Below are 14,045 nucleotides of genomic sequence, written 5' to 3' on the forward strand. Positions count from 1 at the left end.
ATGTAAAAATTAAATATACAATTGTTATAACTATTTATTTAATAATCCAAAAATAAGCTTCATTTTCTTCATTGAAAAAGATTAACAATTTTTTTAAGTTTCTATTTATATTTGAATATCGCGCTCTCATTAATTACTGATCGCGCGATGTTAAGACCAATCAAAGAAATCTTCAATATATAAGAAATAATATAGTACATCACATGCCTTGAAAAATTTATTTAAAAATTGATTATGCAATTACAAAATTCTCAATCGTATTTATTACCGAAGACATCCTTCAATAGTAAAAGAAAATTCATTTCCTGTTGCTTACGTTCAGTGTGATCGTGTATTTTTAAGAACGTGTAACGATTTTACTATCTATTTTATTTCATTACACTTGCAATTAGTACGTAACATAGAGAAGAATTACTCTGCAAAAAAAAAAATGAATCGTATAAAGAAAATTATTTCCAGTAAAGAAACTCGAGATTATTTTCTGAGGCAAGTAATATACGCACTCTCATTCTTCTTGTTTTATAGTTAAATTGGTGATCCTTTTTTGTTTTAGTACACATTTTTGGGGACCAATTGCAAATTGGGGTATTCCAATTGCTACTATTGCGGATATAAAAAAAGATCCAAAATTTATTAGTGGTAAAATGACTATCGGTTAGTATTCATATTTTCGTAGTTTCGTATAGGTTATGTTTTCATATGTGGAATATAAATATCACCTTTTAATATTACAACAATAAATTAATCCAATTAAATAGATCAATTTATTAAACACTTTCTATAAGAATTATACAAACGTGAGAAAATATAGATTTATAATGTTTAACTTAGATATCTCTATTAATCTTTTTAATAAAAAAGTTTCCTATTATTATGTCATCATAATTATTGTTAAAATTCTTTATATTGCAGAAATCTTTATATCAGTCTAAATATTTATAGTTAACTATACAAATGAGTGTTTGTACAAGAAGATATTACTTACTAATAACTGTCTGATATAGTTCATAAGATATTTAATTTTACAGATATTTCACCTTTTTATGGTATTTTTTAAATCAAATTTTTATTTATGTATTGATTTTGTATGTTATAATCGTTTTATATTTAACGTTAATTACTCTTAAAAATTTTATAGGGAAAATGATCTTTCTCATAAATTTTTAGACTTTAATACTAATCTTTTTTAGCTTTATGTGTATATTCAGCAGCATTTATGAGATTTGCAATCAGAGTGCAGCCACGCAATATGCTACTTTTTGCTTGCCACTTTGTCAACGAAGGAGCACAAATTACTCAAGGTTGTAGATTTATAAAATATCACTATCTAGATAAGAAAAAGCCAGAAGAATAAAGAATAATGAATATCCCAACTGCCAAAGAAAAGAATGGTTCAAAAAACTTACAGTTTAATATTTTCAAATATTATAGTATACTGATAGGTATTTCTTAACTTAAATATCTGTATATAAAAAGGAATATTCACTGTTATACCTAATAAATGTAGATGATTGATATAATGTGTTTCTTACAAACATATGTATCATAATTATTATGTACAGACAAAAATAAAAATGTTTAATATTTTTATATTTTGTACATTAAGATAATTATATTAACTAGAATTAATAAAATAATTACATCATTATCTATGTAGTCAAATAAATAATGATTTGATTTTATGGTTGAATTCGTGTAAAAATCAATAATATTTATTTGTAAATTAAATTTCTATAACTATTTTCATAATGACTAATTCATTTTTATATATGACCATTAAATTGTATTATAAGAAGATAGTCATTTGTATAGAATATATTTATAAATATGTATAATTTTTTTCAAGTGTAATACACAATCAACGTATTTGCGCATCACGTGTGCGCAGACTCGCGATTACTTACAAATTATAAGTAATGTTTTCAAAATTTAAATGTGATGTTGTCTTTTTTGTTCTTGTATTTGTCTGTATTTCTCACCCTTCAGATCATAACAGCTTTGATAATTTTCTATATTTGGTACTATTTTAAACAACAACGAGATTCTAGACTCATTTAATTTTGTTTCATCGTTTTAATTCCCTATAACGTCACGTGCCATAGTTCGTATGGATATTTCGAAATAAAGCATTGGAAAAACGGAGAAAAGATCGCGCTATATTAGAGCGTACATCATCGTTGATTGTGTATAATTGTGATTTTTATACATTTTGCAATATTCGAATTTCTTTCTGATATAACAAAAAAAAAAAAGTTTTTACTAACATATCAATTAGTTTCAAAGTAGATTTTATTGTGATAAAACGATCAAGATTATTTTTCAAGAAACTCATGATCTTCACATGAATGAAGTTATCAAGATTGGTAAGCTTATTAAGAAATTTATTACGCTTTTCATTAATTCTATTTATTGTAATTATGTTATTTTTATGATTGTTTTCTTTTATTCATCACTAATTTCAATATATTTAGAATATATGTTTGTATGCTGCGTGTGAATGTGTAAAATTTGTCACCAAGTGTGTTGCTCCATAGTTGAAATTTAGTTTGCAATGAGATATATGGTACTATTGTGAATGTCTCGATATTAAATATGATCTTTGTCTCCCTCCTCTATCATCGAACTGGTTCTCTGTCCAAACTATCTCACATTCTGTTTCTCATACACGTATATTTGCAGCCTATGTATTTCACACAGTTAGATACGTTTGCTTGAAGTCCAGTTTCTCCTTTGAGCTACCTAGCCTAAAAAATCTGGATGCATAAGTAATTACTTATTCCTTTTCTTTGCCGTTATATTCGCAATACAGAACTGACCACTGACTAGGGTTCAGGTTTACTATCTTGCTAGGATATCCCATATATCCCTCGCTCATTAGAATGAAGTATACCTTTGAAGACGAAATTCTCCCTTCAATAGAGGGATCTAATCCTTTTATATCTTAATGCTTGACTGTGTTCTTTTACAGAACATAAGTATATGGAATAACTTGTATATTGTTAAAATTATACAAATATTTATTTTTTTCTTTACAAATTTTCATTTTTATATGATACAAGATTTAAATCTTTTTTTTATTTCAAAAGTAAAAATAACTTATTCTGCAAAAAATACACATGTATATATATAAATTCAAAATGACACTTGAAAAATAATTTTTCACTTATGATATGTATTATATTTAAAATATAATTGTAATAACATTTCACATGAGTAAAGATCTGTATTTTACATTATATATATATATATATATAGTGTGTGTGTATGTATATATCTAACAAAAAACAGAATTATCGAGGTTATTGTTCCTTTGGCAAGACATTGTATACATTAACTATAAATACATATAGAAAATGAAATTTCTCTTAAAAAACAATTCTATTAACTGATTTAGCATCATGAAAATTAATGAAATTCTAAAATTAACGTTTTATACAATTCAACTTTTTATCCAATAATAATGCGTAATAAACACAAATAAGAAATAATTTGTTAAAACTAATGTGAATATGTAAAATATATAAGAACGAAAAATGTTATCATTCGTGAAAACAGTGATACTCATTGCGTTCCCATAGAAAATAGAAAAAACAAAGCTATAACTTAATACGACATAACATTTAGGTGGCCTTTATTATGATAATAGATACGTTCGTCTTATAGTCCAACGACCCCCTATAGGTGCAGCTTCCCGAGCATACGAATATTCTTCTAGCGACGAAGGGGCATTATTGTCGCAATACGGGATTCACCCCTGTTTATCCGTAAAAAAAGGAGAATTTCTCATAGCCAAACAAGTTTCCAAGTCGAGGAGACAAACTTGCTGGGGGTCTGTCCTGTAAATGTCCGTTCATGTCTGCTCGAAAGATCCTGAGAAAATCTTTCTTGTGCCCGGTCTTTCCCGCCTGTATTCGAGATTCTCGATACACAAACGTGGGAAACGAGGGTGCGAATGATCATTAAGCTGCATCGCCACCGATCATATTTCTCGCCAAGACGTATATTTTCATTGTGTTAAGAAAAGAAAAAGAAAAAAATAATATATATATATATATATATATATATATATATATATATATATATATATATATATATACGGGTTTCTTGCGTCTCGACGTTTGGCGAAGCAATATGCAAAATAATATCGCGTCGTGTGAACAAATATCTTGAATATGATTCTACAAAATGTCTATCTAAAAGAAAAAAAAATATATATATAAATATATATATATATATATATATATACGTATATATTCAACTTAATTTTAATAAACTCGTTATCATATTCTATACTATGAAATTGTCTCATATTTATTCATTTTTTTTCTTTCCATACCTTTCGAGTATAAACTAAAAACAAAAAAGATTAAGAAATTTCTTTAGCCAAAGTAGAAAAGATATAAGAGATTATTAAAGAGCATGAAGGATAATAAAGTTCAGATAAAAAAAAGAAAAAAGGAAGAAAAAAAAAAAAAAGAAAAAGTAAAAGTTCCAAAACAATTTTATTAATATCACAAAAGATACTTTATCGATAGTCGACGATGCATGTAAATTGATCGAAAATTTGATTATACGATAATTTTTCGTCGAATGTCAACATATTTTCGTTTTTGATTTCGTTAAAATAATCTTTTATTTCTTTTATTCGCCACGAGGTTACTTCTACTGATTTAAAGAAAATAACAAAAGGATCAACCATTTAAAAGAAAAAGAAAAAGAAAAACAGCAAGCTAGAAAAGATCGAAGAAACAAGATTTTTCAAATCGTAGGTATGTACACGACCACTTAAATTTCAACCTCAAATAACAATAACGCGAGGGTCAGGCAAAAAGTGCATTGTCTACACGTCGCTGGGAGACAGACATACAGACAGACATATAGGTAGACAGACAGACAGACAGACAGACAGACAGACAGACAGACAGACAGACAGACAGACAGACAAGCAACACAGTGTGCAAGAGAGAAAAGGGGAAACAGAGAAAAGAAGAAGGAACGAGGAGGTATAGACAGAAGGAGTGGGGAAAGGAAAGAGAGAGAGAGAAAGAAAGAAAGAAAGAAAGAAAGAAAGAAAGAAAGAACGAGAGAAAGACAGAGAGAGAGAGAGAGAGAGAGAGAGAGAGAGAGAGAGAGAGAGATGAAGAGAGAGAGAGAGACGAATAGAGCAGACAGAGTGGGTGGATAAGCGAGAGCGAGTAAGCGACTAAATTAGCGAGCGAATTAGCGAACGAGTAAACGGATGGATGTGTAGGTGGAGATGAACGATGAAACGAATGAGTAAAAAAGAGAAGATAGATAGATAGATAGATAGATAGATAGATAGGTAGATAGATAGATAGATAGGTAGATAGATAGATAGATAGATAGATAGAAAGAAATAAAGAAAGACGATGATATATGTAAAGGTTTCTTAAAGAAAAGGAACAATTTTTGTCTTGAAAACCTTCGATAGTTTCTAGGGTGGTTTGCTGCTTCCGGCAGAACGACCAATACGATTTGGAAGATAAAAATAATCGACAGGAAAGTAGAAAAGCTCCGAGGGAACAGGTTTCTGCGAGCGAACGAACGAGCAAACGAACGAACGAACGAACGAACGAACGAACGAACGAACGAACGAACGAACGAAACGAACGAACGAGCGTGCGAGCACTCCCGTCCGTCTCTTTCCCTCCTCTTCGTCCACGGTGAGACGCGAGTGCACGACTCGACCAGACGGACGGCCTACGGTTGCTCTCAGGTACGTACCTTGACCCTTGTGCCCCGTTCTTAACTCCTGAGAATTACTTACAAAAGTGAGATAAACCGCGACGAAAATTCGCGAACGTCACATAGCTGATATAATTTAACAAAGAAATAAAACATTTTTCATCAGGAAAAAGAAAAGAAAAAGAAAAAATGATCTTTCTTTATTATACATTACGTATATTTCTCTCGAAAATGAACTTTCCAAGAAGATACGTTGTAGATTCGATAAGTGAATCGTTTTACTCTTCTTAGAAATTGCTTTCTTTTATAATATATTCGACGAAACTTCTTCTTTTCTTTCTTTTTTTGTTATCTTTGACCTCGCACAAAGTTCGTTAAACGTTCATTAATTTCGAATGAAACTAAAGATCTATAGAATTAATCTATTAAATGGGGAATAACTTTTCTTTGCGATAGACAGGAAATTATCGTTCGTTAAACAAAATTTTTTATTTATATCGTTCTTGAATTATCGAAATAACAGTTCTGTAATTTCTAACTATAGTAATGATTATTTAATTCTTTTTTTTTCATCTTTTATTTTTCTTTTTTTATTTGCGCTAAGCGTTCTCTCGTGTCGTACTTAGAGGCGGTTGTGTTCACCGAGGCTTGTTCAAGGAATGCGCAACATGTGGCAGGCAACATGCTATTTTGTACATACGCCCGATGCAGCGTTCAAAGAGTTACGCGTAATGTCGTTTGCAAGATGTTGCATGACAAAAATCGACTCCATTCGAATGCAGGTTATATCGAACTTTCGATATATATATATTTGATTATATTTTAATTTCTTTTTCTTTTCTCTTGTTTTATATTACCTTCATTTTATTAAAATATTTATATAAAATTGTTTAATCATAATCATTAATCAAAAATTATAAGAAATTTAAGTAAAAATAATGAAATATGAAAAAATTTGTAAACGAAATTGCAAAGTGAAAAAATAATTCGATCGTTTATAAAGGAACAAATATATCGATTTCGAGCGATTTTTTATCTTTTAATTAAAGATAAAAGAACTTGATAGAATTTTCTTATAAAGACGTAGGATCGATGTATGTAGGTCAAGTAGCCGAAACTGGAAGAAGGTTAGCTTCGAACCCTTCTTCGCATATGGAAAGAACCTAACGTTCAGAATTTATCAACGACATCGATCTTTTACCTTAACACAAAAGATAATATCAATTCAACGACGTTTTCATTTGTTCATTAAACTTTTTAATAATCGTTCGACGATTGTGAAATTGTAGGTTATAAATAACAAAAGAATTTTGCAAGCGTTCTGACATTATATCTAATATTATTCGCGATAATAAAGCTGTTTCGAAAGTTTCATCGAATATTTCTTTAGCCTACATTGCAGATATTAGTATATATTTCGATCATTTTAAATCATTTCAAAATGCAAGAATAAAAATGTTTTTTCGACAGAAAGAAAAGTACATGCATGCATGCATGCATACGTGCATACATTCATATGCACAAAATATTAGTCACTGCATACATACGTACGTGCACTCTTAGATTGCGTAACTTACTAGCTAGAATTCATTTTCTGGGAGACTAACGAAAATAAATCCAGCACGAATATCAATTTTTATTTTTATTTTTTATCTCTCCATATATATATATATATATATATATATATATATATATATATATAAAATTATCAACTTACAATTCAAGGACAGACAAGTTAATAATTTTCTTTCTTTTTTCAATCGATATATTTTCTAAATGATATTTCAATCCGAATATATATGTATATATATTAAAATGGTAAAATTCGCAAGATGTTCTTCAAATCTATACATATATACATAAATACAACGAGCGTCGTTTTCTGTTAAAACCACGAAGCCCCTCGGCGGTAGACGCGTGTATAACCTCTTCCGCTTAAAGGTCCCGGCTACGGGCCTGGGCCAACGATGCATGCCTCCTCTCTCATATGCTGCACGGTCGTCGAACGAGTCCAAACGCACCTTAACGTAGCCCACGAGAGAAAACCGTTCGCGCGATCGTTCTACGCGTGTCTCCTTTGACCTTGCTCCGGCTGCAGTTTCGTCGAAAGTAGATTTTGCCCTTCGAACGTGTGCCCCGTTCGTTCCTTGAACCGCGGGGGAGCTTACCTCATTGTCTTATTTTCACCTGCCACATTTTCGAAGAGGCAGTATGCGTTGTATTAGGTTAACGCGCTTATTCAAAACACACACACACACACACACGCGCATACGAAAAGAGAACTCATATCAAACGACGACGTCAATTTATGAGCTAGACGTAACCACAAAGAACATTTCATACTTTTTAGATACGACGAACGAAGATTCGCCGACGAATTCTTTTCTTCTTTTCTCTCTCTCTCTCTCTCTCTCTCTCTCTCTCTCTTTTTTTTCCTCTTTTTTTTTCCTTAACCGTTCGTAATACGAATCTCTCAACGTCGAATATTAATTATGCCTCGGCAAATCATTTTGTATAGCATTGATGAATATATATTTTTCATTCTACGAGATAACAAGGCGAGAGAATTTTATAGCTTGCTTTTTTTTTCCCCCCTACATACGTAAATACGTACATATATCACGTCGAAGACACGATCTTTCGCGATTCGCGCGAAAAGGGTCAACGCGCTCACCGAAGTATTATCGACGAAGCAAATCGTCTCGCGGAATACATTACGAAATGCAAACTAAAGTATCTGTCTACTATGTATGTTAAGAATATCTGTTTACTGTCCGATCGTGTCCAATTTGTAGTTTCTATATATATTTGCAAGATGATATTATAAATTTCTAATCTTTCTCTCGATCGTAATAATTTTCTGTCGGTAATAAATGTTGTTTGAAAAAAGAAAAGTTAGCTTAAGATAAGCATATTGAAAAGATTCGACTTGATATCTCAACGTTGGAAACGTTAACGATATGCTTTGTGAATATTTAGTTGAAAACAATGTTGGAAATGGTTCGAGCACGATCGATATTTAATGTGTAGGGATCGTAAAAAGGTAGCGACGGCCCTGGCCTCTAAGGCGGGGCTCGTCTGTGCCGCGAAGAGAGAGGTAAGAGGTTGAATCGGATTGGATTGGGGCGCAACTCGCAAGCAAGCGAGCAAGCAAGCAAGCAAACTGGTTTGGTTTTGTGGGGCTTGCACCACTGCATCGCTCCATCGGCGAGGCAGTCCAATTTATGCATTACGGCTATGTAGGCACTACACGATATCAAAACTCTCTGCGCCCGGGCCTTACAACTCCATTTACCATCTCCGTTACAATATTATCAGAATTTCGCAAGTGCCTACAAGAACTAAATTTGCTGTAACCAACGTCCACATTTGGGTACATACCATCCACTTTGTGTTTAGTCGGTTACTACACGCACGTTCGTTCGTTCGCGCGGTGAAACAAAGGAGTCCAAGTGTGTTAAACGATATAATACATATATTTCGTGAAACGCGTCGCGATTGTGGTGTTTGATAATTATGAATTTCATACCTCGCAAAAGATCGTGACTGTTTTGTGTTCGTCTGTTTCTCTAATTTGGTGCTTCGCTTTACGCATTTAGCAAAATTTAGTTATTGTGAAGAGTTCCAATCCCGTCACAGGTACACATTATTTTAATTGTATGATTTTTATTTTTTTTTCCATAACATCATTATTTATTCCCTTATCGGTAGCTTCAAACGAACAGAATGCAATTGCCAGGAGCTCTGCTCTCGTATTTGCTTTTTTTTTTGTCTATATGTGGCGCTTTCGTCTCTCCGTGAGGTTATATAGTGCTGGAGTGCATCGTTCGATCCTCGCCTTGTGATGCTGTCTCTTTCTTTTTTTTTTTATCTCTGTTCGCCCGCGTTCGCGACTCGTAGCAGCAGAGAGAGAGAGAGAGAGAGAGAGAGAGAGAGAGAGAGAGAGAGAGAGAGAGAGAGAGAGAGAGAGAGAGAGAGAGAGAGAGAGAGAGAGAGAGAGACGACCGTGGCAAATTCCTATCTCGTAATTATCGTTTTTCGAAGGGAGAACATTTAATAGTTCCTTCAAATGATGATTATTTATCGAAAGTATGACTTTGTGTAACAATTTATAATACAATAATACATGTCTATACGTATATATTTCAATATCTGTTTCCTTAAAAATAATCTTTTTTTTTTCAAATTTACATGATTGCAGACTTATATGAATTATATTCGTAGATTTGATCATTAGTAATTTCAAGAATTTTTCTCTATCCGTCGGTTTGATCTGTTGTTTTTATCTGAAATATTGTTAAAGAATACGCGAAACATCATTCTATTTTCTATATTCGATCAAATAGAAACAGAACCATAAACGCATTTGCATACTCGTCTTAAATTTGTTAATGATTTCAGTTTTTTATCAAATGAAAATCAAACGAGCCATATGTCTTTTTTTTTTTTTCATTTTTGCGGAGAAAGAGGTTAGTGTATTTTTAAACAGATGAGACGTGTCGATAATTGTAAAGGATCGTTTCAAAATTCGTACGTTTCAATTGTAATTCTTTAACAGAAAGAAAAGGAAATAGATAAATGATAATAATATTGCTTCTGTATTTTAATATTTTAATGTTATAGTAAAAAATAATCGATCGTCTATAAACGAACTAAAAAAAAACAAAAAAGAAAGAAAAAGTCATATATAGGAAATTAATTCGTCATTGATTTTAATAACATTGTCATGCTCTGAATAATTCACGGGCCGTATTAAAATTTCGAGCGAAATTGTAAAAGGAAATTAGACAGAAATCCTTGATATGATCACACACGGCTTTGAAAGCGAGCAACGTCTTCTCCGACTACCCGTCACCCATGGTTCGTTATTTCGCGAGCGTACGGCTCAACTTTTTCTCTTCTCACGGTTTTCGCACGGGCCAATCAGAATTTACGAGTGCGCCCGAAAGAAAATGGCCAACCTCGTGTCGCTGGGTTCGAGCGTATCTTTGCGCGTCGTTTTGTGAACCCCGTAGTCCGCAATCACGTTGACGTCTGTCGCCATTTCCTCGCTCGGAGGAAACCATTCGTTTATTTTCTAAGGTAAATCGTAAAGCTTTTTGATAACGAAAAAGCACGATTTTTACATTCCATTATATTATTGTAAGAAATTAAGAAAGTGCAATAGAGAAAAATTCTTGTGTTCCGAAACGAACGAAGTAAGTGTTATCGGGTGTGCAAAAGTGCATCGCATTCACCGAGATGTGTGGATGCAGCTCCATTGCCGGCCGGCGAATGCCTATGAAAAATTATAATCGTTTCATTTTGTGCGCGCTTATCTTTCCTAGTGATAGTGAGGATCTTAGAAATGAATCGAACGCATTGATTGGAATTTATTTATTGCATCGGTCATATTTTTCATGCTATTTTTCTTTTTTTTTTTTTTTTTTTATCGTTAAAGATTCGGTAACTCGGATGCGAATTGTGAATCTTTATATTTTGGTGCCAAATTCATAAAATCATATTGAATTTTTTCCATCAACAAAGTTATAACTGCCATCGCTGTATATCACGCTTTGAAACCTTATCTAACGATCTATATGTTAGCGCGGGAAAATCCTGTGTATCTCTAGTTCATCGATTCGCGTTTCGGTATTGTATGCATTATTTATTTCTTATTGTTTTTTCGTCTTATTTTTTATTTCTTCTTTACACTCACACACATACGTACATGCAAGTATAAATATATATATCTTTATTGCTTGTTACATATTATCATTCAATTTAAATATCATGAAGCATATTTTGAGGAAAAAATTTTTTAATTTCTATTAAAAGATTGTATGTTACAGTATTTAGATACAAGCAAAATATAATTAACGATATCTTTATCATAAAGATATTCAACGATTTTATTTTATTCTGTTATTATTTTTATATTTTTGTTTGTAGGATTATATTGTTATTGGAATAACAATGATCAATGAATTTGTGAAAGATCTTTGTTCTAAATTTATTGATAGTATTTTTTATATTGTATAAATAATAATATTGTAAAGTTTTTAAAAGAAAGCTTATACAGATATTAATATTAATTTTTACAAGCTTTTATTACATATATAATGTGTGTTTATATTAAATTTAATAGCTTCTGTCAGTAAATTGATGAAATACTTCATTGAAAGTTTATGAATAGAAATGTTTATATTATATTAAAATATTCTTCTTTACAATTTTAGTTATATTATCATATATCTTTATTTTGTAAATATTATCTTATTGTGATTATTCCATTTATGAATTTTTTATATTGACATTTGTATAATAATCTTTTCTTTTTTTTAATTTGATATTATTTGGATTATTATAGCTATGGCCGAAGGAAATGGGGAAATAAAAATGGAAGAGAAGCAGTTGAAGGAGGAAATGGAATATACAGAACGGACAGAAGACTATACAAAACTAATCCAATATGGACTAGATGAAAAAGTGGCTGCCAAACTTGATGAAATTTACAAGACAGGAAAACTGGCACATGTGGATTTGGACGAAAGAGCATTGGATGCATTGAAGGAATTTCCAGTTGAAGGAGCATTAAATGTACTCACACAATTCCTTGAATCGAATTTAGAACATGTGTCTAACAAATCAGCATTTCTTTGTGGCGTAATGAAAACATATAGGCAAAAAAGTCGTGCTGGTCAAGGTACCGGTACAAGTACAACATCTAAAGCACCTGATGAGGATAAAATCAAGGTAAATTAACTCTTTTCTGACTGAAGTTGATTATTATCATTCGACAAAATAGTACATGAATTAAGAACTTTAGATGAATGTAGCATATCTTTATATCTTCATAGCAACTAATGTTTTTTATTTTGATATATGTTTACTTATATTTCTTTCTATATTAATTTGATATAACTGAAATAAAAAATCAATAATTTGCATAATACAAAAAGGTATTAGATATTAGATATTACTCTACGGACAACTCTGGCATAGCGAAAATAAAAGAAAATTGTAATGAAATTGTATTTTTCATTAATTGATATCAAAATTATAGATGATACTTGAAAGAACTGGTTATCCATTGGATGTAACAACAGGACAAAGAAAATATGGCGGACCGCCACCAAATTGGGAGGGCCCGACTCCAGGAACTGGTTGTGAAGTAAGTTGTTCTCTTAAATTTAACATTAAAATTTTAATTATGGATTAAATACCTTTGCATTGATTCTTGTTATAAATAAAATTTAAATATTACATCATTTATTTGTGGTATTATAATAATTTATATCTGTTTCTGTAAAGGTGTTTTGTGGTAAAATCCCAAAAGATATGTATGAAGATGAATTAATACCATTATTCGAAAAATGTGGAAAAATTTGGGATTTGAGACTGATGATGGATCCTATGTCAGGTTGCAACAGGGGATACGCATTTATCACTTTCACTAACAGGGAAGCTGCTCAATTGGCTGTCCGTGAGGTATGTTTATATTTTTTCCTTATTATTCTTATCTATTGTGTAGGTACATGTTCGTAATGTGTACAAATTGGTTATTTTTTTTTTTGCTCCAGTCAATACCATGCCGCTATGGATATTGGATTTTTTGTTCCTTTCTTATTTACAACATTTTTAGAAATGTTACAAAATTGTTATTGCTACCAAATCACGTGTTCTTTCGAAATGTTTATGAATTTGTTGTTGTATGAATCATCTTAGTAGTTTTTATTTAATTTTGAAAGATGTTTATATATATTGTGCACGTACACTTGTGTACATATATATGCATCATATATATATACTTTTATATATATATATATATTTTTATAATTAAATTCAATGTATCACATCAAATTTGAATGCATTATTACGTATATTCTTTCCTTTTTATTTATTTACTCATATTAAAAATAATCATATTCAATAAATAAAACATTGAAGAGGTATCGACGCGATATTACTAATACGTATGTAGCTTTTATATAGTTATTTAAATCACTAAACATTTCGAACGACTATTATCATATCCCTATGTGGCTTGTTCTGTGTTCTTCATACCTCTTAATTTTCCTTGTAGTGGTATATTCAAACATGTGATTTAACATAATCTAAAATTTTAACTTCTTTTTTGTTAGGAACAATCCACATATCTGTTTCTTATGTATATGTCCCTGACCATTTATTCATCTTTAAGTATACAATTATTTCCAACTTATCCCAACATACAAATAACACTGAAAAATGTATATTAATTATATCCTACGGATAAGTTTCTTTTTCCAGCTCTCCTCTTTGCTCAGTGGGCAAAATTGGGAGTGGAGAACCATCCTGAAAATGAAAAGAACAAAAAA

At 31.1% G+C, this 14,045-nt stretch overlaps 2 protein-coding genes across 18 annotated transcripts in view; both read left to right on the plus strand.

Moving 5' to 3' along the window:
* Positions 1 to 158: 158 nt before the first annotated feature.
* Positions 159 to 1,590, plus strand: LOC122633605 (mitochondrial pyruvate carrier 1-like). Its single transcript, XM_043821667.1, has 3 exons — positions 159 to 486; positions 554 to 654; positions 1,191 to 1,590. Exons 1-3 carry the CDS (start codon positions 431 to 433, stop codon positions 1,352 to 1,354), a joined length of 321 nt encoding a protein of 106 aa, XP_043677602.1. The 5' UTR covers positions 159 to 430; the 3' UTR covers positions 1,355 to 1,590.
* A 3,777-nt stretch (positions 1,591 to 5,367) lies between these two features.
* LOC122633604 (heterogeneous nuclear ribonucleoprotein R) overlaps positions 5,368 to 14,045 on the plus strand; it is a 23,194-nt gene continuing 14,516 nt past the window's right edge. For 3 of the 17 annotated variants that reach the window (XM_043821658.1, XM_043821660.1, XM_043821665.1), the window contains exons 1-4: positions 8,597 to 9,345; positions 12,056 to 12,441; positions 12,752 to 12,859; positions 13,000 to 13,176. In XM_043821658.1, the coding sequence (XP_043677593.1) occupies positions 12,058 to 12,441; positions 12,752 to 12,859; positions 13,000 to 13,176 (669 nt within the window). In that variant the 5' untranslated portion in view covers positions 8,597 to 9,345; positions 12,056 to 12,057. Of the gene's footprint in view, positions 5,738 to 8,589; positions 9,346 to 10,498; positions 10,905 to 10,932; positions 11,338 to 12,055; positions 12,442 to 12,751; positions 12,860 to 12,999; positions 13,177 to 14,045 lie in introns of those variants that run through there. The other 14 variants (XM_043821649.1, XM_043821651.1, XM_043821662.1 and 11 more) reach the window with 12 other exon arrangements.

The sequence above is a fragment of the Vespula pensylvanica genome, chromosome 12, assembly GCF_014466175.1.
Source record: "Vespula pensylvanica isolate Volc-1 chromosome 12, ASM1446617v1, whole genome shotgun sequence".
NCBI classification, from domain to species: domain Eukaryota; kingdom Metazoa; phylum Arthropoda; class Insecta; order Hymenoptera; family Vespidae; genus Vespula; species Vespula pensylvanica.

Bases quoted from the DNA above. Each gene is read 5' to 3' on its own strand.
- LOC122633605 (XM_043821667.1), top strand. From the start codon at position 431: ATGAATCGTATAAAGAAAATTATTTCCAGTAAAGAAACTCGAGATTAT. The intron at 487-553 runs GCAAGTAATATA...TTTTTGTTTTAG, and splicing joins ACTCGAGATTATTTTCTGAG to TACACATTTTTGGGGACCAA. The intron at 655-1,190 runs GTTAGTATTCAT...AATCTTTTTTAG, and splicing joins TAGTGGTAAAATGACTATCG to CTTTATGTGTATATTCAGCA.